General features: G+C 36.4%; 1 protein-coding gene across 13 annotated transcripts in view; it reads right to left on the bottom strand.

Moving 5' to 3' along the window:
* Positions 1-23,290, bottom strand: part of RYR2 (ryanodine receptor 2) — a 302,536-nt gene that overhangs the window by 4,609 nt on the left and 274,637 nt on the right. For all 13 annotated transcript variants that reach the window (XM_039366919.1, XM_039366921.1, XM_039366922.1 and 10 more), the window contains 12 exons: positions 22,838-22,924; positions 21,462-21,680; positions 20,219-20,349; positions 18,907-18,949; positions 16,617-16,750; positions 13,973-14,033; positions 13,365-13,511; positions 12,687-12,821; positions 12,120-12,276; positions 10,369-10,433; positions 8,848-8,948; positions 4,659-4,710 (listed from right to left, as the gene is read on the bottom strand). In XM_039366919.1, coding sequence (XP_039222853.1) covers positions 4,659-4,710; positions 8,848-8,948; positions 10,369-10,433; positions 12,120-12,276; positions 12,687-12,821; positions 13,365-13,511; positions 13,973-14,033; positions 16,617-16,750; positions 18,907-18,949; positions 20,219-20,349; positions 21,462-21,680; positions 22,838-22,924 — 1,332 coding nt within the window. The remainder of the gene's footprint in view (positions 1-4,658; positions 4,711-8,847; positions 8,949-10,368; positions 10,434-12,119; positions 12,277-12,686; positions 12,822-13,364; positions 13,512-13,972; positions 14,034-16,616; positions 16,751-18,906; positions 18,950-20,218; positions 20,350-21,461; positions 21,681-22,837; positions 22,925-23,290) is intronic.

The following is a 23,290-nucleotide window of genomic DNA, read 5'->3' as shown; positions in this document are numbered from 1 at the left end:
AATTCCTGCAACTGTTCTTCATATGTCTTAGCCTCCAGTCCCCTAATCATCTTTGTTGTTCTTCTTTGCACTCTTTCTAGAGTCCCAACATCTTTTTTATACTGTGGCAACGAAAACTGGATGGTCTTACAAGGCATTATAAAGTGGTACTAACACTTCATGTGATCATGATATATTGTTTGAGGTATTGTGATCTTGAATATTAAGAAAGATTAGTCAAAATGCACATTTCAAGCATCCAGCTAATTCAGCAAGGCTCAGATGAGCATTGCAGTATGGATAATAATAAAATAATAACAATAACAATAACAAGTAGTAGTAGTAGTAGTAATAGCAGTATGTCACCCGGGTTAACAATAAGGATGTCGCCCGGGTTAACAAGGATGGGTTAACAAGAATGGGTTAACAAGGTCCGCACTAGATGTTGGAGTTCCTGGATATCTGGTGAAAAATGGGCTACAGGACTCAGGACTGTTGGCTGAGCAACCAGGGCCAGCAGCTGCAGAACTACTGGAAGAAAAGGTGTTTACCCGTTGCAAATACACAGTGATTGAAAACAAAAAAATAATGATCTGTTATTACAGATCAAGTCCAACAAGAAGAGGATATCTAAAATGAATGCACCAGTTCTGGAAAGAACACCCAGAATCAGAAATAACAGAACAGAGACTAGCAGATCAACGCTGATTTATAATACAAAATAAAATGTTCACAGAAACAGAATTGGACAAACTGCAAAGTTTTACCCAGGGCAAAGAAACCAAGAAACCATTACTTGCCAGAAATAATTCAGAATGTAGAGGCAAACCAGGGGGAGTTGGGAGTGAAGGAATCCAGCAGAGATATACAACTGTTCTCATTTGGAAACCAGGCATCTCTTCCTCAGGAAGAACAAAACCCTCTAACTAAAAAAATAAAAGAATTGAAACAAAGAATAACTGAGCATCTAGAATAGCACAAAAATAACAGAATAAGGCTGCCTGCATTGAAGCTTGTTCCAAAGAAACAGCTAGCATAAGCATTAAAAGATGCAAATACTGCAATATTAAGTATAAGCACCAATTCACTACAAGAAACAAACCAACTAATGTACAGCATAGCTGCAGTTATAACTGAATACCTGGGATGCAAAATCAACGAAGAAGAAAAACAAACAAACAGTGCACCACAAAAATGGAAGGTTAGACTAGAAAATAAGATCCACAAGTTAAGATCATATGCAAGCAAGCTAGAACAGATGAAAGAAAAGAAGCTGAAGAATAAGAAGACCAAAGAATACCTAATCAAAAAATACCACTTAGAAACAAGGAAGATCAAGGAAGCACTGGAAATAATAAAGCAACAAATAACAACTATAGCCAAGAAAATCAGTAGATACGAAGCTCAAATTCCAAATTATAGGCAGAACCTCCAATTTCAATCCAATCAGAAATGTTTCTACCAATCCATCAATGGAGAAACTGCAATGAATCAGTCAGTACCTGACAAGGAAGAAACAGTGCAGTTCTGGAAGCAGATATGGGATAACCCAAAGAAATACAAGAAGGATGCGGCTCGGTTAAAAGAGGTGGATGCAAATAAAACAGAAGTTGAAATGAAAGAACTAGTACTAACAACAAAAATGGTAGAAAAAAGAGCAAGGAAAATCAAAAATTGGTCAGCATCAGGTGAAGATGAACTGCATAGGTTTTGGTTGAAACATCTAACTGTTATACACCCACTCATGTAGTGACAGATTTTATTTTTCTGGGCTCCAAGATCACCTCAGATGGGGACTGCAGCCAAGAAATTAAAAGACGCTTGCTCCTGGGGAGGAAAGCTATGGCAAATCTAGACAGCATACTAAAAAGCAGAGACATCACCCTGCCAACAAAAGTGCGTATAGTCCAAGCCATGGTTTTCCCAGTTGCAATGTATGGCTGTGAAAGTTGGACCATAAGAAAGGCTGAGCGCCAAAGAATTGAGGCCTTTGAACTATGGTGCTGGAGAAGACTCCTGCAAGTCCCTTGGACTGCAAGGCGTTCAAACCGGTCAGTCCTAGAAGAGATCAACCCCGACTGCTCTTTAGGAGGCCAAATCCTGAAGTTGAAACTCAAATATTTTGGCCACCTAATGAGAAGGAAGGACTCACTGGAGAAGGGCCTAATGCTGGGAAAGATTGAGGGCAATAGAAGAACAGGACGACAGAGAATGAGATGGCTGGATGGAGTCACTGAAGCAGTAGGTGTGAACTTAAATGGACTCCAGAAGATGGTAGAGGACAGGAAGACCTGGAGGAACATTGTCCATTGGGTCGCGATGGGTCGGACACGACTTCGCAATTAACAACAACAACACTACAAGGAGGAGAAGTGGCTAACAACTGGGAAAACTTACCTAATAATGAAAAATCCAGCAAAAGGGGCAACACCAGGCAACTACAGGCCAATTACCTGTTTACCAACAACTTTCAAATTGTTAACTAGTGTGGGAGCTGATGCAGTACAACAGCATCTAGTTGAAAACAATCTCTTTCCACCTGAGCAGAAAGGAAACCACCCCAATAGCAGAAGAACAAAAAAATCAACTCCTAATAGATAAAATGATCTTGGAAAACTGCAAGAAAAGGAAGACTGAATGTGGTATGGATTGACTACAAAAGCCATTTGACTCTCTGCCATATGACTGGCTAATCAAGTGCCTAGAAATAACAGGAGTCAGTAGAAACATCAGAAAATTTGTGCAAAGATTGATGGCTCAATGGAAGACACAGTTGCTGATCAATGGTGAGAGACTGGGAGAGGTTAATATCAAGAGAGGAATATTTCAAGGAGATTCATTATCACTATTACTATTTGTTATTGCACTGTTTCCTCTGTCAACAATACTGAATAACTCAGGACATGGCTATCAAACATCAAAAACATCTGCCAGACTATCCCACCTCCTTTACATGGATGATCTGAAGCTGTATGGAAAAACATCATCTGAAATAGAATCGCTGCTCAACGCTGTCTGTATATATAGCCAAGATATTGCAGTGGAGTTTGGCTTGGACAAATGTGCCACACTTAGTATCAAACAAGGAAAAATAGTGAAAACTGAAGGAATCAAGATGCCCCACAAAAATAACATTAAGAATCTGGATGAGGACGATTATTACAAAAACTTGGATATCCTTCAAGCTGACAACATCAAGCACACTGAATTCAAGAAAAAGATTAGAGGTGAATACATCAAGAGAGTGAAGATCTTAAAGTCCAAACTCAATGGAGGAAATACCATAAAAGCAATCAACACCTGGGCAATTCCAGTCATTAGATACACAGCTGGAATAGTGGACTGGACTCAAGCAGAACTAAAAGCAATGGATAGGAAGACCAGAAAAATAATGGCAATGAATCATGCCCTTCATCCATGCAGTGACATTGACAGACTTTATCTACCAAGGCAAATAGGTGGGCGTGGAATGCTGCAAGTACATCAGATGGTTGAAGAAGAAGAAATGGCTTTGGAAGAATATCTGAAGGACAGTGATGAAGATGCACTGAAATTAGTATATCAGGAAGGCTTACTGACTACTGGAGAGACCAAATTGGCCTACAAGAAAGACCAAATGAAGAACAGAATAGAGGCATGGGAAGACAAAGCACTACATGGCCAGTACATTAAAAAAAATAGCTGGGAAAGCAGATAACAACAAGACCTGGCAATGGCTAAGAGCAGGAAAATTGAAGAAAGAGACCGAGGGACTAATTCTGGCTGCACAAGACCAAGCCTTAAGGACAAATGGATATAAAGTCAAAATTGAGAAGACAGCAACAGAGACAGTAAGTGCCGCCTATGCAAAGACGCTGAAGAAACAGTAGACCACCTGGTAAGCTGCTGCAAGAAGATCGCACAGACAAACTACAAGCAGTGGCATGACAAAGTAGCAACAATGGTGCATTGGAAGATCTGTAAGAAATATCATTTACCTGTAAGCAAGAACTGGTAGGATCATAAAATAGAGAAAGTCATAGAAAATGATAAAATTAAACTGCTCTGGGACTTCAGAATTCAAACAGACAAGCACCTGCAACATAATACCCCGGACTTAACAATTGTCGATAAAAAAGACAAAAAAGTCTGGATAGTGGACGTGGCAGTGCCTGGAGACAGCAGAATAGATGAAAAAGAACTGGATAAGCTAACAAAATACAAAGACCTACAAATAGAAATAGAAAGATTGTGGCAAAAGCAAGCAAGGGTAGTACCAATAGTAATAGGTACTTGGGTGCAATCTCAAAACAACTGGAACACCACTTGAACACCATTGGCATTGACAAATTCACCATTAGTCAATTGCAAAAGGCGGCCTTACTAGGAACTGCTTCCATCCTGCGACGATATCTGTAAACATCAAACATCCACATCTGCCTATCTAAGGTCCTTGGTAAGGACTCGATAGATAGACAAAATGCCAAATCCAGTCTTAACATCTGTCTGACTGTGCGATGATCCATAGTAATAATAATAAGTAGTAGTAGTAGTTGGAAGGGACCTTGGAGGTCTTCTAGTCCAACCCCCTGCTCAGGTAGGAAACCCTATATAAGTATATGGAGTCCTGCCATTGCTTGAATCATTAACAGCAAAGAAATATAATTACAATGTTCATGATCCATATGATGTTAACTTACTTGACCAGTGTGTTCAGTTTCATCTTTATTAATGAGATACATCAGAAAAAATCTGAAATAAAGAACAAAACAATGATTATTATTATTGATAACATACAAAATAATACATGGATTATTTCCTATAAAATTGGGATATGTAAGTATTTTGAACATTTTATAAATTGGTTGCCTGAGTTTAGTTCAGACAATCATCAAAGTTTGTTGGATCATAAATAAGCTGTATGTCCATGGACTGTTTCCTCCCCTCTTCCCATCAAACTTAATTATAAAGTTCTGACTGAAGAGAATTCTCCAAACTGAGATGCTAAAACAAGATCTAATTTCAGGTAAATAGAATTCTCAAGAAAGTACAATCAACAGTATTATAATTCATTACCAACAAATTAATGATAACACAATCCAGAAATAAAGTAAAGCATGCCTAAATTCCAGGCATTCTTTAAGGATTTACATATATGTAATGTAATAGGATTTATAGCATGTGATTTCTGAATTGCCAGAAATTCATCCCCAGCGAGTACCTGGACCTAGCGGAGGTGTTTAGTGAGAAAGAATGTACTACTCTGCTTCCCTACCGGCCTAATGATTGCTCTATTGAACTTTTACCGGAGCTAAACTCCCACGACCAAGGATGTACGCCATGTCCCCCCTTGAAATGGAGGAAATGCAGCAGTATGTGAACAAAAATCTAGCGAGAGGATTTATTGAACGGGCTAAATCTCAGGTGGGAGCTCCAGTGTTATTTAAAGAAAAAAAAGATGGGTCGCTTCATCTCTGCGTAGACTATAAAGAATTAAATGCTGTGAGCATGGAAAACAAATACCCCCTCCCCCTCCTGAAGGACTTACTAACCCACCTGGCAAAGGGTAGTGTCGTCACTAAATTGGACCTGACAGAGGCATATTACCGAGTGAGGATAAAAGAGGGAGATGAGTAGAAGACTGCTTTTAACTGTCCCATGAGGAGCTACCAATTTAAAGTCATGCCGTTTGGACTACAGAGGGCTCCAGCTGTCTTCATGCAACTGATAAATCAGGTACTACATGACCATTTATACAAAGGGGTTTTGGTGTATCTTGATGATATCCTGATATGTAACACGAATATGGCTGACCACGTAAAACTAGTGAGAGAAGTACTAAAGAAACTGCTAAATGCCAGACTTTAAGTTAAACTATCAAAGTGTGAGTTTCACCAGACCTGACTAGATTATCTCAGGTACAGAATTTCCAGTGAGGGCATTGAAATGGAACTGGCTAAAGTGAAAGCTGTAATCAAATGGCAACCCCCAAAGACTTGCAAACAGTTTCAGAGCTTTCTAGGATTCACCAACTTTTACCACCAGTTCATCCCCTCCTTTGCTGAAATTGCTTTATCCCTTACGGACTTACTGAAAACAGGCAAAGTGGGAAGGAAGCTGTGACCGGGCGCCACTAGCATGGACTATGAACTGTCAAACTGCTTTTGAGAATTTGAAAAGGCTATTTGCGGTCAAGCCAGTCTTAAAGCATCCTTGTCCAGGAAAACCCTTTGTGATTCAAGTCGATGCCAGCAACGTGGCCATCGGAGCTGTGCTATTGCAAAAGAACTAGGATGAGGTCCTACAACCTTGCTCCTACACCTCAAAAAATTTCACTGATTGCAAGAGGAGGTGGGCTGTGTGGGAGAAGGAAGACTTTGCGATTCATTGGGCTCTATTAAACTGGTGACACTATATAGAAGGGAGCAAGGTGCCTTTCGAGATATGGACTGATCACAAAAACCTAGAGGTGCTGAAACTCCCCGCAAATTGTCCCCGAAACAAGTACAATGGGTGCAATACTTTAACTAATTTAATTTCACCCTAAAGTACATACTGGGGAAAAAAAACTTTTTAGCTGATGCTTTATCCAGACTGCCCTAATACAAGAGCCAGCATGAAGAAGTTAATGAAGCAAATATATCTACTCCACAAACTGCTTTTCAACTAACGCAGCACAGAATCCCACCTTCGAGAGCCCCAAACCCTGACGACCCTGGGGCAAAAAAAAAAAAAAAACAGGAGCTCCTCACCGACCAATGTTTCAAAGACAATCACACCTCCCTAACATGCAGGGATGGTTTGGCTTACAAAGAGGGGAAGTTGTACTTGCCTGAAACCCTCCGCCTTAGCATGCTCCTGCATGGCCATGATGTAAAACAGGCTGGGCACTTTGAATATTTAAAAACACTACTGCTAATAATCTGCTGACAATTTTGGTGGCAGGGATTGAAATGGGACATAGAGAACTATGTCAGGAGTTGTGCTGTATGTGCCACCATGAAAAGAATCCCAGGGAAACCCCCTGGACTATTACAACCAGTAGCCGATCCTTCCCAACCATGGGAAAAAATTGCTATGGATTTTATAGTAGATCTACCTGAAAGTAGGGGAAATACAGTTATCTGCACTGTGATAGATCTGTTTTCAAAGCAGGTTCACTTCATTGCCTGCAAAGGGCTCCCATCTGCCCAGCGACTAACCAAGGTGTTTTTAAAACACATCTACAGACTACATGGCGCACCAAAACGTATACTCTCAAACTGGGGGGTGCAGTTTGCAGCCAAGTTTTGGAGGGGTTTCTTAAGCTAATTAGCTCATCTCAAGGACTGTCATCAGCTTTTCACTCATCTACCAATGGGATGGCTGAATCTGTGAACTCAATGATGGAGCAGTATCTCAGATGCTATGTGGATTATCAGCAGACAAACTGGACTGACCTCCTCCCTTTTGCAGAGGTGGCTTACAATAACTCTGTTCACAGCAGCACCGGTTTCACACCTATTAGTGGCCACAGGAAAAGAGTTCAGCCTAATACCCAAATATCTCAGGGGCCCTATATTTCCCAAACTCTTGATCAGTGGGTGAGGGGGTGGGAAGAAGTCTGGAGAACCATGAAAATTGCTTTCAAAAAGGCTTCTGGAGCATATAAAAAGCAAGCAGATAAAAAGAGAGCTCCTCAAAGGTCATTCCAAGTTGGGGGAAAAGTTTATTTGTCCACCAAATATTTATGACTTAAGTTACCTAGTAAGAAGTTAGGACTGAAATACTTAGGACCCTTCCCCATCATAAGGATCATTAACCCGGTCATGGTAGAATTAAAGCTTTTCAGACTCTTAGGGAAAGTCCACCCTGTGTTCCATTGTAGCCTGCTGAAACCTTTTCGGGACTCCACCTTACGATCTCCCCCTAAGAAGGCCCTGGACCTCTCATAGTAGCAGGACAGACTCACTATGAAGTGAGGCGTATTCTTGATTCTAGACTTTTTAAAGGGAAGCTACAGTACTTAGTGCAATGGAAAGGGATCTGTTGTCTGAAGCCACCTGGGTAAAATGTAGTGATGTAAAAGCTGACAGACTCATTAATAAGTTCTATAAGAAACACCCTAACAAACCAAGAAGCAACTCCTAATGTGTGATTTTGTTTGCATTACAGGATTTGTTCTTTTTTGTAAGGGGGGGGCGGATGTCAACAGTGCTAACATCGGATGTTCTTGCTTTGACAACAGATGAAAATGCAGCCATTTTCTCTATGCTTTCAGAATTATTTAGTGATGGGAGGGGGGATTGGGATGAGAATTCAGTTAGTCATAATAATAATAACTCTGCCGTGGGAATCCAAGGACAAACTGGGTTCTGAGCTGATAACGTTTTGGCGGGCTGGAGAGCTTCAAGCTAATTGGGGAATGTGCTTTATGACTGTTTATTGGGGGTGGGAATTGTACTTTGTTACTTTGTATCCAGGTGATGGGAATTTAGTTTTGGGTTCAACTATGTAGTGTCGATATTTTGTTTCCCGAATAAAAGATGCTTTAAGGTAAACAATACCTTGAAGTTGTTTTGAAGGGTTTCATCTCTTGGAGCCATGACACAGTATTTGCGTTGGAGAAATTTTCTGGATTTCCAAATCCAGTCACCAAATTTACAATATAATTTCAGACATAAATGTTTTATCAAAAACATACAGGCACACACAATTTACATGTTGCCAACTATACAACCATCATGTCTAATATATTCTTTATATTTACAAACAAATTACCACATGTTATTCGCAAAATTATAAGTTGCTGAAAGTCTATAGTTCAAACTATTGACTTGCTTCATTTCCTTAAAAAGGTCACAGAACATTAATATTGATTTGTTTGCATAGAAAAATTTATGTACTTACAAATAATTAGCCAAGTTGTGCTCCTGTAGAGTGTGTGTTTCAAAGCCATGTGGCACTGTATCAAAATAATCATTACCTATTCCACAGATAAAACATTTAGTCTAAAAAGAATTTAGAAAGATATATATTGTTAACATATTTGCTTCAATTTCATTCTATGTGTGTATGTACATGCACAGATTTGTAAGCGTTTCATATTCTTCAAGAATAATTTAAACTTGAGGCTGACATTTTGACTATTCTGTGCCTGCATTTTAGTTATTTCAAACAAAGAACAAAATGTGCTTATCCAGAGACCCTCTTTAAGGGAGATGGGCAGTATAAATATATAAAATATATAAAATGGCTTTATTTTAAGTATACTTAAAATAAAGTATACTGCACTATTTTGCCATACTGCCACCCTATGAATTTTCTTTCCTGAGTCAGTGCAGCAGCAGGGAGAAATCACATCCTTAATAAGGCACATGCGGGATTTAAAAAAAAAAAAAATCAAGATTGCAGCCATGACTATGATCAAAGCTGCCATCTAGATCTTTCTGATGGTCCCCTCCCCTTTGCAATCCCCACATCCCAGCTGCTATAGGCAGAGCTTGGGAGAGGTGCTCTGGAATATAGTTTTCAAGCAGCAGGTATTTAAACAGCAAAGTCTCACTGATAGAGACTTTCTGGGCAATGACCAATTTAGAGAGCAAAAGAAAGAATTTTAAAGTCATTGGCTAGTTGGATAGTATGAGTAATGCAAAAGAGAAAGAGGTTCTCCCACCTTCTCCAATCTCTTTTTGTTTCTTTCAGCCTAAGTTTGAGTTTAAAAGAATAACTTCCACCACCTCACTCTAGAAAGACCATCTGCTTGCCTATTGTATTGACAATGACAATGATGGTGCTTCATAGATAAACACACACATTTAAATATTATTTAATAATAATATTTCCTATTTTTAAATAGAGGGCTATCTTACTGGCTTCAAAGTTTGAAGAAGCCGTACAGGAAGAGTATATACACTTTTGAATTTTGGTGTTGGAGAAGACTCCTGAGAATACTGTGGACAGCCAAGAAAACAAACCAATAGATCATTGAACAAATCAACTCATGAGTTCTCATTTGAGGCACAAACGTCTAGGCTCAAATTTTCCTACTTCAGGTACATTATGTGAAGACCTAACTCTTTAGAAAAAGCTGAGAAAGATGGAAGCAAAAAGAAGAGGATGACCAGCAGCAAGGTAAATGGATTTGGTTATAGTGGCAATGGTGTACCACTGGAAAACCTAAAAGACCAATTTAAGTACTAATCAATATGGAGAAAATCTATCTAGGTGAGTCAATAATGATTTTATAGCGAATGATCAAATCAAATCTAGTTCCACGCACAGGAGTGAAGCAGCTCCAACTATTCTGTAGCTTCAGCATCTCAATTCTATTCTTCATTAAAGAAGAAACTATTTTCTGGCCACTGCATAGAGTAGGTGGTATTTTGCAAAAATATTTATGGATCAAAAGGGAATACAGAAAATTATTACCTCCATGTCTTCTTTAACTTGTTCTTGCTGATCTCTTAATTCTCCAAATGCATCAATAATCAAGCCTGGCAATAAGGTTATAATTTAAACTTTTGAGGAACTAGGACAAAAACTGCCAAATCAACAAATTAATGCTAAATATGAAGATTCATGCTTCACCACAAAGTGCCATGTACTTTTGAAAATATTTGGTAGAGATTTTCAAATACTATAGCCAGATAGTATGCTGCAAACTATTAGGAACAGTATTTATAGCTTTACTGAACTTCTTTATAGCAACAAAATTTTTGTGATATACCCTGAGTTTTGAAAGCAGTTCCAAACTGTCATGTGTATTTTGATGTAGTATTATGCATACACAATTTTCCCCGTTTTAAGAGGCCACTTGTCACCTATAATAAATGAGTGGATTTTCTGTAGACCTTGAAAAGGTTGGGTATAAATTTGAATACAGATGAGGAAAAGTGCACTTCTTGACAGATTTGGTGGCACTTTCATGACACTCAAAGTACAAAACAAAATTCTGTCCTGTTTCAATAGCTGAGGAATTGCAAACGTTCTGTCGACCAGTCTGGCAGTATTCCCCCAAATTGCTAGAATGGCCCAATGGGAATCATTCTTACATTATGATCAAGTCTTCCAAAATGTGGGTCTGTGTGTTGGGGGGGTGTGAGTGGGAAATGAAGGCATGCCTTTGCTACTTTATTTATAATGGCGCTTAACTAACTACCTTACCAAACTGCAAAGAGGGGAAAAAACCCTTGGGGCATCTAATCTAATAAATGAAACAACAAAAATCTCCAGCCTGAAACCTAGTACTAATTTCAAAATAGACATTACCTGTTTTATTTGTAAAAAAAAAAAAAAAAAGACTCCCCACAGATTAAATGGTGTTATTTGTCATTTAAATCAAAGTTGTCTTGAAACAATTAATAATTAGAGAAAGAGTGCCTCTATGCAGGTGTGTGTGCTTATGTATATCTGTGTGCATATGTTTGTGTACCTGTTTTCAATGTCACCTCTTCCTTCCACTCAACAAGAATTTTTACACAGAAAATAAACACTGCAGTTGCTAAAAGATACTCCATACGATAAAATCTACAAGTGGTGTGGCTCAAAATCCAGCTTGAATAATGTAGAAGGTAACAAAATTAAAGGCAATTTTATTTTCAAGTAAACCTTTGCTTTTCTAATAATTTGCATGCAGAAGGGGAAATTTACATTTCCTGGGCAAAGGAAGAGAAAAATATAGAAAATATATCTGTTTGCTCTTAATCTTTTGCATATGGTTGATATAATATCCTCAGGTAGATTTAAAACTGAAGTGTTCAGAATCTTTATTATGTTTCCTCCACAAGAGAAAAGTACCAGTCTTCCTCATTTTAAGAAATTTGACTTAGAATGTATTCCTTCCATTTTATATTTCTATTCAGTGCCTGAAAAAAATATCTGCTTCATAAGGGATTGAGTAAAGGATTCCAAAATTGTTTTCCCACCAAGAAAGAAGGAAATAACTCCAGAATTCATTCTGCTGCATTAACCTAAAGGAATTTGCCTTTAGTCTTTCACCTGAAATTATTGTGTTTCAAAGACTGAAGAATATAAGCAAATATATTAGGTATAAGAAGTTTACATATTTCGCCATACATTTCACATTGTGAGAAAAAATAGATGTAGGTTATTAGTTAGGAAAGGATGATTTTAGTAATTATTAAAAAACATTTAAACTGATAAAAATAATTGAAGCATACCTTGTATGATAGCTAGTAGAATAACAATTACAAAAAAGAAAAATGTAATATCAAAGATGATTCGATATATTTCATATTCATCGCCTGCAGGATCTTCAATTTCATCACCAATTCCACCACCAGCACGTACTCCCACATACATGTGAAACATATAGCACTATAAGCAACATGAAAAAAAATGCTCATAGTTTAAGAAGTACATTTTGCAGACCCTTCTATTTTTGTAAATATTTACTAGTTTATTTGGAAGGAAGGAGGAGGGAGGGAACTCAATTCTTGTCATAGTTCAGTTAGTCTTTTAATTTTTGAATGGAGTCCATTTCTGCCATAGGCATGGAAAGTAGTGGAGTTACTGTGGGTGACTTACACTCTCTAAGTGGAATATGGTATTATACCTGTTCTTATGATGAAGCATTTGTTGAATTTAGTGAAAATTTATGAAGAGAATTCTGAAAGATTGCATGGGTTGCTGATGTATCCCTTTGTGTTTTGTAAACTGTTTCCACTCTTAAAAATTTACCCATTTAGAATCATGTTAACAAATTAGAAGAAAAAAGTAAAGTTTACCGTTAGCATGTCATCACATTTCATATCTGGCATATCTCCATCTTCACTCTTATTGTAGAATTTTCGGAAGAAATTGAAAGCAACTACTGTGTATAGGTAAACTACCACTGCTAGTAATCCCACAGTTAGTACAAGCTAAAGAAGAAGTAATGAATTAATGAATATTTTGGAGTTCCTTGATTATAAACTATTTTCTAAAAATCATAAGAAGATCAATGTTCATTTGATTTCCATTTTATATTAAACAATTTACAAATTATGTAAAGAAAAGCAATAATCTTATGCTACATGGGAGTGATTCCAACTGAATTTGGGTAGGGCTTACTGTAGTCTTTTACATGAGCAAAATATATAGACAATTGTATTACAATCATGCAATTGAAATCATGCCAATTTGGGAGTAATCCTGATTGAAAACAAGTAAATGTAAATCTGAGTATACTTAAATTTTAATTTTAGCTCAAATGCATTGGGAACCTTATGGAAATGAGGCAAAAGTAGAGTTACAGGTAGAATTCAGAGTTTATTACATTTCCTCCAAATTTTTAAATAAACAATTGTTCTCTGATTTCTTTCATGGTTGGCATAGTTATATAACTGTTCCTCTTTATAAACCTTATTTTTAAAGGGTGGCATGTAATTTTTCACAAAGTTAATGACAGAATAAAGAGCTATTACCTGTTTTCCATTGTGGGTCACTGACGATAGAATCGTTCGTAATGTTTTAAATCCCATTGCTATGTCAAGGAGGTGTGCAGCAAAGAAAAAGTTGTTGTAATGACCAAGGATTGACATGGTCATATACCAGGCCAGGTACAGAAAAGACTTTAGATGAAAAGGAACAAAACAGATTTAAGAAAAGAATACACAGTAAGATAAAAATGTCTTTGTACTGAAGCTATAATCATAACTTTCAAACAGACTTTTAAATCAATTTTTGAAATAATGTACATTTTAAATTGAAAGAATAAAAAGGTAATGCATTATGCAAAACAGAGATATAGTCACTTCTTCATAATAAAAATGTGCATAACTTTATTATATTAATTCCGTGCTTCAGTTAAATCTCAAGAGAAAACAACATAAGAGAAATTTTCCCATGAGCTTTACTATTACTGTTAAGAGCCAGACAGGTCCTTAAGGAATTTGTCTTCTCCTGGAAAAATTTAGAGAATCCATCAATCCAATTTATTTGCCCATAAATTTGGTGAAAATTTTTGAAAAGTGATTTGAACGAGTTCTGTCTTAGTACTCTAATTAATATTAACTTGATATTACATACTTACATTATCAGTGAAAACAACACCTAGTTTCCACATTTGATACTTTACATCAATAGAATTCAGCCTGAAAGAGCACATATAAAAGAAGAAACAAGATCAAATTAAATATGGAAAAGATGAATCACTGAACATCAATTACTAGGTATTTTGCTGAATATAGGCTAACTGGGAAGTTTTGAAAAAATTCCAGAAGCAAACACTAGCAAAACACTTCTATATCATGGCCACAAAAACAATATGTACTTATATTCAAGGTTATTTCAGGCTTTACTTTTTAGGCTGGTTTTAATTTTAGAAAATAAGGATAGGAAAAGGATAAGTGTTTTTAACAAATGAATCAAAGGAAACAAATCATGTATAAAATCTTGAAGCAAAAGATGATCAGAAAAAATTTCAATCTAGGCAAAATTAAGTAACAGATGTAGCAAGAGCCTAGAATCATTCATTGGTATTATACAAGTTTATTGATTCTTGCCTTCTGGGTGATAGAAAGCATGAATTCATTTTAAACGTTTTCTTACACTAAACAGAAAATGCTTCCAGGTTCCTCTCTTCTTTCCCTCCCTCTTTCACTGAAGTACTAAATTACAGTATTACAGTATCACAGATATATGTTGGAGTCTAGACTTACTTATGTGACAATGAATGTTACAACACTGGAAGTTTTTAAGAAGAGATTGGATAACCATTTGTCTGAAATGGTGTAGGGCAGTGATGGTGAACCTTTTAGAGACCGAGTGCCCAAAAAACTCCCCATCCCCACCCCAACCGCCTGCAGGACCACCCACTGCCTCCACAGCCTGCCGCTGATCGCCCAGGTGGCCCAGCAGCACCATGGCAGCCATGCCCTTCTCCTGCACCCCACAGCATCATCTGTGTGTGATGGAGTGCGAGGGTGGAGTCTTGTCCCCGCTGCCAGGCTGCCAAGTCCTGTGTGCACTGCTCTGTGTGGGCCATGCCCGGGGGCGACTCTCCTCCGGGGGGGCTGCTGGTGAGGAGAGGGCCACGGAGGAGGCGGGGCTGGGGCTCTGAGTGCTGCCTCTGGCACAAGTGCCATAGATTTGCCACCACTGATATAGGATTTCCTGCCTGAGCAGCAGGGTGGACTAGAAGACCTCCAAGGTCTGTTCCAACTCTGTTATTCTGTTATCAGGCATAGTACAACTAATTAATGGAACATGTTAGTCACAAATTATTTTAGCTCCTTCAGTTCAAAGGAACATGATCTTAGTTGATGGATCTAGTCTAAGGATTCATGCTGGCAAGCAAACAAATGAAAATAGCTGTTGTTTTAAGAACTATGAGTTGTCATTTCTCCTCAGAACAAAAATAGTGAGAGTAGAGTGTTATTCCAGTTCTTTTCAGCATTATTAAAGTGTGAAAGTGCAAGTCATAAATTGCTCTTAAAACCAAACCATTTCCAGATATATATTTACTGCTTAGCAATGAGTTTCATTAATTAATGTGCAATTTATTATGGCATAATCCTTCACAGATGGAATTAAATATAAAAGATATAAGTACTACTAATTATTTGTCACAATGGGTGATCCCTGATTAAATATGCAGTAGGCAGTATGATAAGAAGCCTTTATTTGTATTTACTTTACAGGAAATAGAGCTGAACCTACTAATGAATTCTGGTTCATTTGTTTTAAAGTGTCCTCTCTCCATTCCCACTCCCAGTTTGTGAATGCTGATATTTGTAATGTCAGATTTATGCTCATTTATTACTTCACACAGGGTTACGCTTGGCTCATAGTGGTAAATCTGATAAATAATGGTATATATCATATTGGAACATACAGAGTAATAGTATTATTATTGACAAAATAGACTTGCGATGGAGGCATAATGACGTGTACATATTTCTGTGGAGAACTGAAATGATAACTGTGGACAAGACCAAATAACTGGTGAGTAGACTGGTGGTTTGAAACCTCCTTGGAAAAAGAGAGGACTACATGTGCTCTGGACAGCTGCTCTTGTAAGGAGACTGCAGGACAATCAACCATGGGATGGAGCATTGAGAGATGAAGAGATTAACCATCAAACTCACAGTCGCAGCACAACCTTTTGAAGGCACTAAATTCAGTAGTCTCACATCTAATCCCTTTTGGAAACTGTTTATCTAACTATCTTAAAGCTATCAGACAACTTCAGAAAGGTAAGTTTGAAAAGCTACTTGGTGAATCTATCATCATTTCTGAGCAAAAGAAAAATTAACTGTAAGTTTAAAAGAATTAAAGAATTTGAAATAAGTGGTGAAAAGCTAAATAAGATTTTGAGCCAAAGTATTATTACAAATATAATTATGAAAATATTATTTTCAAAAATTGTTATAAAGAAAACAGGATTTTGTGGGGACAATAGGAAGAAAAAGGAGCATAATGTATGTTTGTTACCTTGAGTTATACCATTCTATATTTCACAAATTAGTTTCCAACTTCCATTTATCATATATACAGTATATTCTGACCTGACCTGTATAGCAGAAGCTATACAGACACTTACATTTTGGAATAATTCATGTTCATATGAGAAAGAAGGCTGTAAGTCAGACATTAAAACCAAGAGAAATGTTGAAGGTTCAACAACAAATAAGAAATGCTTAAGTTGTCTTTAAAGCATTATTTTAAATACATACACAGCTGATAAAGAACTATCCTTTTTGGGTTTCTTTTTTTCTCGAGCATCACTGAAATCTAGAGCAGCCTTGTCCATTCCCAGCAATTCACTGATCCTGTCTTTGCCATAGAACTCTCCATATTTATCCATAACCTGAAACAATATAGTAACAATTATTTTTCCTTCTGAAATGTTATTTCTTATCTGAACCCATGTTTTTTCACAACCCTCATCATGCAGTGATTAAGGTGCAATATTTTTATATAAAATTCTATATTTTTAGATACCTCTAACTATGATAATGGGGCAGAGAGGATCAAATTAGAAGGATCTTTGACCTGACAGGTTATAGCAGATGTGTCAAACTGCCGGCCCGCAGGCCGGATGTGTCATGCAGAAACCATGCCCACCCCATTGCCGGCAATGGAAAAAAAGTCACGATATGTTGCAACACGTCACGTGATGTTGCAAGTTTGACACCCCTGGGCTATAGGTTCTATACCCCAGTGGTTTGAAGAGAACTTGTAAACTGGATTGCAGGATCTTCTTCAATGAGTAGAAAGTTAAATGCAAGTAGAGATTATGTGAAGCGTCAGCAAGCTCTTTATCTTAGATTTGCTGGCTCTGAATTATTCCTGGCAATAGGAAGGGTAATAGAAGTAAGGAAAGGAAACTAATTTAGGAGAAGGCAATACCCTATCTTTGGATCTGGCAATGAAGAGGAAAAAGAAGGAAGGGGGAGATGAAAAAAGAAGCAGAGATAGAAAGAAGAGAAAATAAGAGTGTTTGGAAATAGCAGGGAACTTCCTCCCTTGCCTCAGGTTAATAAGTATTGAGGGGAAGAAGAGCAGACATGAGACTTTGTGCAAAGAATACTAGAACAAGCTTTGTCAGCTAAATCAATATGTATGAAAATCTGGAAGCTCACCTATGAGAAGAAGCTGAGAAACAATTTGAGGATTTAACCCAGGGAAAAAAAGGTGCAAAGACAAGAGAGAAAAGAGAAAACCAGACTATCAACCAGGAAGCCACTAAAGGAGTGATGGTAGAGAACATTAGAGTGAGACCATTTTTAAAGGGTACAGAAGGATAGCTAATGTGTTCCTAGATAGTTAATTTAATAATATATAATTCCTCTTATATCAGTAGGCACATTGCCTATATTGTTACTTTCTAATCACTGCATATAAATAAAAATGTAAAGAAAACCTTCATATTAAAATGTGGAATATTATTTTCTCTATTGCATGGCCTGTGGGGGAGACATATCTTAGGACTTCTTCTGTTAGCAGAAGTGTGCAAGAGCCTTGATAAAATATATTCTGCAGGAGCTGGAAAATCTGTGGGAGAGGATTCATCTAGATATAGTACTAATGGTATAGCTCACGGGTGTCAAACTCGCTGCATCACATGATGTGTTGCGACTTTTTTTGCATTGCCAGATTTGGGGTGGGCATAGCTCCGCATGATGCAACTGGCCTGCAGGCTGGCAGTTTGACACCCCTGTTATAGCAAGTTAAAAAGTATTATACCTCTTTAAATCACAAACTGATAATTATTCTGAACATAATTCTGAACAGCTTACTGAGCAAGCCTTGTTCATGTGACTGAATGTATGTTGGTTTGAAGAGACAATGGAGTCATACATAAAAGTTTTAGCTCCATTTATGCTGACTCATAGAGCCAGCTCAACTTTATTTTAAGACACATGTATTGTTTTAAAATACATTAATGAACACCCTCTTCTTATTTAGCCACCGCAATCCATTCCTTAAATCAGAAGCTAATTAATTGTTGAGAGAGAGAGAGAGAGAGAGAGAGAGAGAGAGATCACCAGTTGTTGCACTTCATTTAGATAAAGTTCTGTCTTACAGCTACACTAGTGTTACTCGTATTTCAGCATGCATTGTTGTAAAGCACATTAAATTTGGTTGTAAGTGTGCACATTGGTTGGAAAATGATTTTTTTTTAAATTACCCTTGTATTTGCAAACATTTGCTAAATGAGGTAACTGCTAAACTCTGTGAGGCTGGTTAACTCTGACACAAAAGCACACACACATAATCAACACCTTAACAGAGACTTAGTAATATTCACTAATTGCAATGAACATGAACACAGTTTCATGAGCTGTACACTCTGTTGTAAAATTGAGTGAAGAATCCCAATATAGATGCTCAATATGGATAAAAAATCTGGTCACATGAACTCATAATTACAACCAATAATAGTAGAAAATAATGTAGGTCAGAAATTAGAAATTAATGCTACTTAAAAAATAAAACTTATAATTCAACAAAAGACTTTACCTTTCTTTTCACAAACTTGTCCCAATAGTTATTAGGAAAAGACCTATGATTTGAAAGAAATTCTGTTGAAATATAAGTTATCATCAATAAACATACTTTTTCTGAACTCCAAATTTACAGGGATCTTTCTTGAAGGTTCCAAGATTTCTTCCCTTGAAAAGGGACTTATGGAACTTACAATTTCTCACTGGAAAATAATGTTCAGTGGATCAGTCAGATAATCACTTAACAAATGCAACTAATTCAATACAAGTTCAATTTTTTCTCTCCCTGAAATTAAAATTCAAGATTAAACTGACACTAGTTATTTTCTTTATATTTTTCTTATATTCTATTTCTTAAATACAATTCTAAGTAAATGTATCTTTTGCTAAACATTATCCAGTTATATGGGCTGATTGACTTATTGCATTAATATCAAAGGCATCAAAAATGTTAATAAACTTATGAATTACATTTAAATCTGAAATTTGATATCACGTGAAGTTCTCATTTTTTACAATTCTGGATAAACATTTTCTGCTGTAATGGCTGTAATAAAATCCCACATAGCACAGCATTCAGAATTACAGGAAGCTTAATTTGATATCTGCTTGAATGCAAAATTGTACTGATAAAGTTTTGCTTGGTAAATGTTAAACATTACATTAAACTATGTGTAAAGGTAGACAATTGATTTTCAATCTATATCAATTACACATGTATTTATTCATAAATTAGCTTTGTTATATCCAGATCAATGGGGAGATATAAAAAGCTTTGCAAGGAAATTTAAGTATAAATATATATTTAAGATTATACAAATTTCAGGGCAGCTAACAAAAAAAATGTTAATTTATAAGTATGCATTCTTAGAATCTAAAAATAATGCATTACAGGACTAATTTTGCAATTTTCTGAGCCAAGACCTGAACAACAGAATTAAAAGTTGTGAGAAATCCAGAAAGTAATTATTGTTGTTTATAAATTATTTTAAAGGATGAAATATAAAGATAATTTATTATTACCATGCATTCCATTTTCAATGTACATAAAATCTACCTAGTGTGTATTTTTCCTGTCACAATTATACTAAGTGCATACTTAAATGCATTCATATAATAAGTATATTTCTTAGCGCTTGATATTTTCAGCATAGAATTTCATACTGAAATATACCTAGGAGAGCTATAGCTGCTTCCATTTTTGCAATTTGTGTGCCCCAGATATATCCAATCACTATTTATTCCTGATGAAATTAAAAGTAAATTATATAAACCATGGAGTCTCAGAAAAGATAAAGACTCGCAAAAAATAAAGATAAAAGACTCACTGTGTATTGATGACAAGTCTGTCCCACTGTCCCTTAATATCATCTTCTGAAGGTTGTTCTGTAATATATAGCCCGTCAAATTCCAATTTTCTCGCAACTTCTTTTTCTCGCTTAAATATTACCAATGGAACCTGGAAATAGAAATACAATTAATTGCACTTAATTGCAATTAATTGTTAACAATACCTGGATGCTGAGAAAAATGCCAAGAACTGATAATAGCAATGGCACTTAGATTTATATACCACTTCATAATACTGTATAGCCCTCTAAGCAGTTTACAGAGTCAGCATATTGCCCCCAACAATCTGGGTCCTCATTTTACAGACCTTGGAAAGACGGAAGGCTGAGACAACCTTGAACCAGTGAGATTCGAAGTAGCCTGTAATACTACATTATAACCATGGCGCCACCACGGCTCTTGATAAACTTACAGAATTTTCTAAAGTAAGATGCCATTGCCCTGAGCCTTGGAACACCCCCCAAGAGGTGAGGCAAGGCTCTGACTCTCTCTAGACTTGCTTAGAGCCCACAGAGGAACACGCAGCCATGGGGTTGGTTAGCATCTTGCAGATCCTTCCTCTGCTTTTCTAACTTTGAGTTTTAATTACTCTACTCGTTTTAATTGCCTCTTAATATAATATTTATATACAGCTTGCATTTTACTTAATCATTTGTGAGGGAAATGAATGATTTATGTATTTGATATATCAATCAATCAATCCAATGAATAAAAGAGTATATACAAGGACTTTCTCCCAGAAGGATGATATAATCCAGTAAAGGGAGATGGCAAGAGTGAGAGAAATGAAGGATTTTAACTGATTTTCCTTTCCCACTGGAATCTCCTATTCCATTTTCCATACCACTTTAGAATGTCCTTTCCAGAAAATGTTTTGGAAGCCATAATGAGCTACAGCAGAAAAGGACAATTAGCAGAAATCATTGCTTCTTCTTGCCATTAACAAGTATACAAATGGTGTACAAAATTATCCATGCATTTCTCTAGTATGTTATTTTCAACAAAAAGAATTACAGAATTCAGAATACAAAGTTTTGATTTGTTTGTATTCATATTGTCAACTTACAAACTTTATTGTTACTTGTTCTGACAACAACCTAGTAAGATAAAATAAACACTCGTACACATAAAGAGTTATCAGAGAGAGGAAGACAAACATAAAAAAAAAGTCAAAGGGAATTAAAAGTTCAGTAAGCAGATGTGACATTTTTGTTCTCTTACTTTCAGACAGTAATACCCAATGATGCAAAAAAAGGAAATGACAGTGTGTAAAATCGCTAAAATGCGAAGTGTAGGTTCCATGTAGCCACTGCTTTCTTCAAGGACATAGTGTACTGTGATGATTCTATGAGAAGGGCTTTCTAGGCTGTTTAGCTTCATTTTCTCAACAGTATTAACTACTTGTACTTCCTTTTCTTCTGTCACTGAAGATGTAGACACCTGTTAAAGAACAATTTGACAGAAATATCAAATTTCTACAAGCTACACACAAAAGAAAAGGAATAACGGGTGGAAACAGGACTATTCCAGAGACAGATCAACGACATTTAACAGAGGAAGCCTTGAGTGCAATCACTTGAGGTTTTTAAGAAGAGGCTTGACAGCCACTTGTCTGAAATGATATAGGGACTCCTGCTTGAGCAGGGGGCTGAACTAGAAGACCTCCAAAGTCCCTTGCAGCTCTATTCTGATTCTGATTCTACCAGATCTCATCACCTCAATTGCTTTCTCTGCTGGCATTTCTTATTTTCTTTAGTTATATGCTATTCAAATTTTACAGATAATCCTCAACTTACAACCATTCATTTAGTGACCATTCAAAGTTACATCAGCACTGAATAAAGTGACTTCTGACCATTTTTCACATTTACGACCCAAGGCCATGTGATCAAAATTCAGACGCTTGGCAACTGGCATGCATTTATGACAGTTCCAGTGTCCTGGGTTTATGTGATCATCTTTTGTGATCTTCTGACAAGCAAAGTCAATGGGGAGCCAGATTCACTTTACAACAATGTTATTAACTTAACAACTACAGTGATTCACTTAACAACAGAGGCAAGAAAGGTCATAAAATGGGGCAAAACTCACAACAATTTGCCTTGCTTAGCAACAGAAATTTTGGGCTCAGATTGTAAGTTGAGGTCTATCTGTATATACAAATTCTATCTTTAAACAGTATTCACAGCTCTACAAAGCTTAAGTATTTTTAATATTTTTTTAGCTTCCATCAACTCTCTCCCTCAATCATTGCATATGTCTACTTTTGCCTCTTAAATTATGGTATAGATTGCACTGGTAATATTATAAAACATTGTAAAACATTGTTGACTTATAATCTTGCAATGCAGAGAAATGACACGGAATAAATTCAATCACCTTTAATGAATATTTGTGCAGTAAATACATATACCAAAAGTTGTCTACATAAGCAAGCCCTAAATTCATGGTGTAATGTCAGAATTTTAACACTACAACATAGCCTAAGAGAGTAAAATAACTGATTATGACTAAAGACCTTGAGTTAAAAATCACTTAATTTTTTTAAATGTTAATTTCATATGCAATTGATAAATTTTAAAGCATGAAAGAGTTACCTTGTAGAACAAAAGAATGAAATTAATGGCAAATGCAACAAATAAAGCCAGCATCCTCATATTGTAAAAATTCCGAGCAAAATAATTCTGAAAAAAGGAATAATTTTGAGTCAATTTTAGGTAAGTTAAAATACTGAATTAGAAATCAGGAAACTGAGTTCTAGTCCACCCTTAGACACAGAAGTTGGATAGGTTATTTTGGGCTAGTCTCTCTATCTCAGTCAAATCCATCTCACAGGGAAGTTATTATGAAGAAAATAGTAGATATCTTTATGAATTGTATAAAACAAAGACATGATATAAATCTAACAAATAAATATGCTTAATAGCTACATTTAGTATTTTTATCTCTATATATAATATGTAGAATGCTATTCTAAATAATTACATAAGAATTTTCCACTTCTAATTATTCACATAATTTATGAAAATTAAAATTACTTATTCAAACTG

Source organism: Crotalus tigris, unplaced genomic scaffold (assembly GCF_016545835.1).
Source record: "Crotalus tigris isolate CLP2741 ecotype Arizona unplaced genomic scaffold, ASM1654583v1 scf7180000020463.618913, whole genome shotgun sequence".
Classification (NCBI taxonomy): domain Eukaryota; kingdom Metazoa; phylum Chordata; class Lepidosauria; order Squamata; family Viperidae; genus Crotalus; species Crotalus tigris.
The sequence above is the reverse complement of the archived record's forward strand: the minus strand, read 5'-3'. Positions and strand labels throughout refer to the sequence as shown.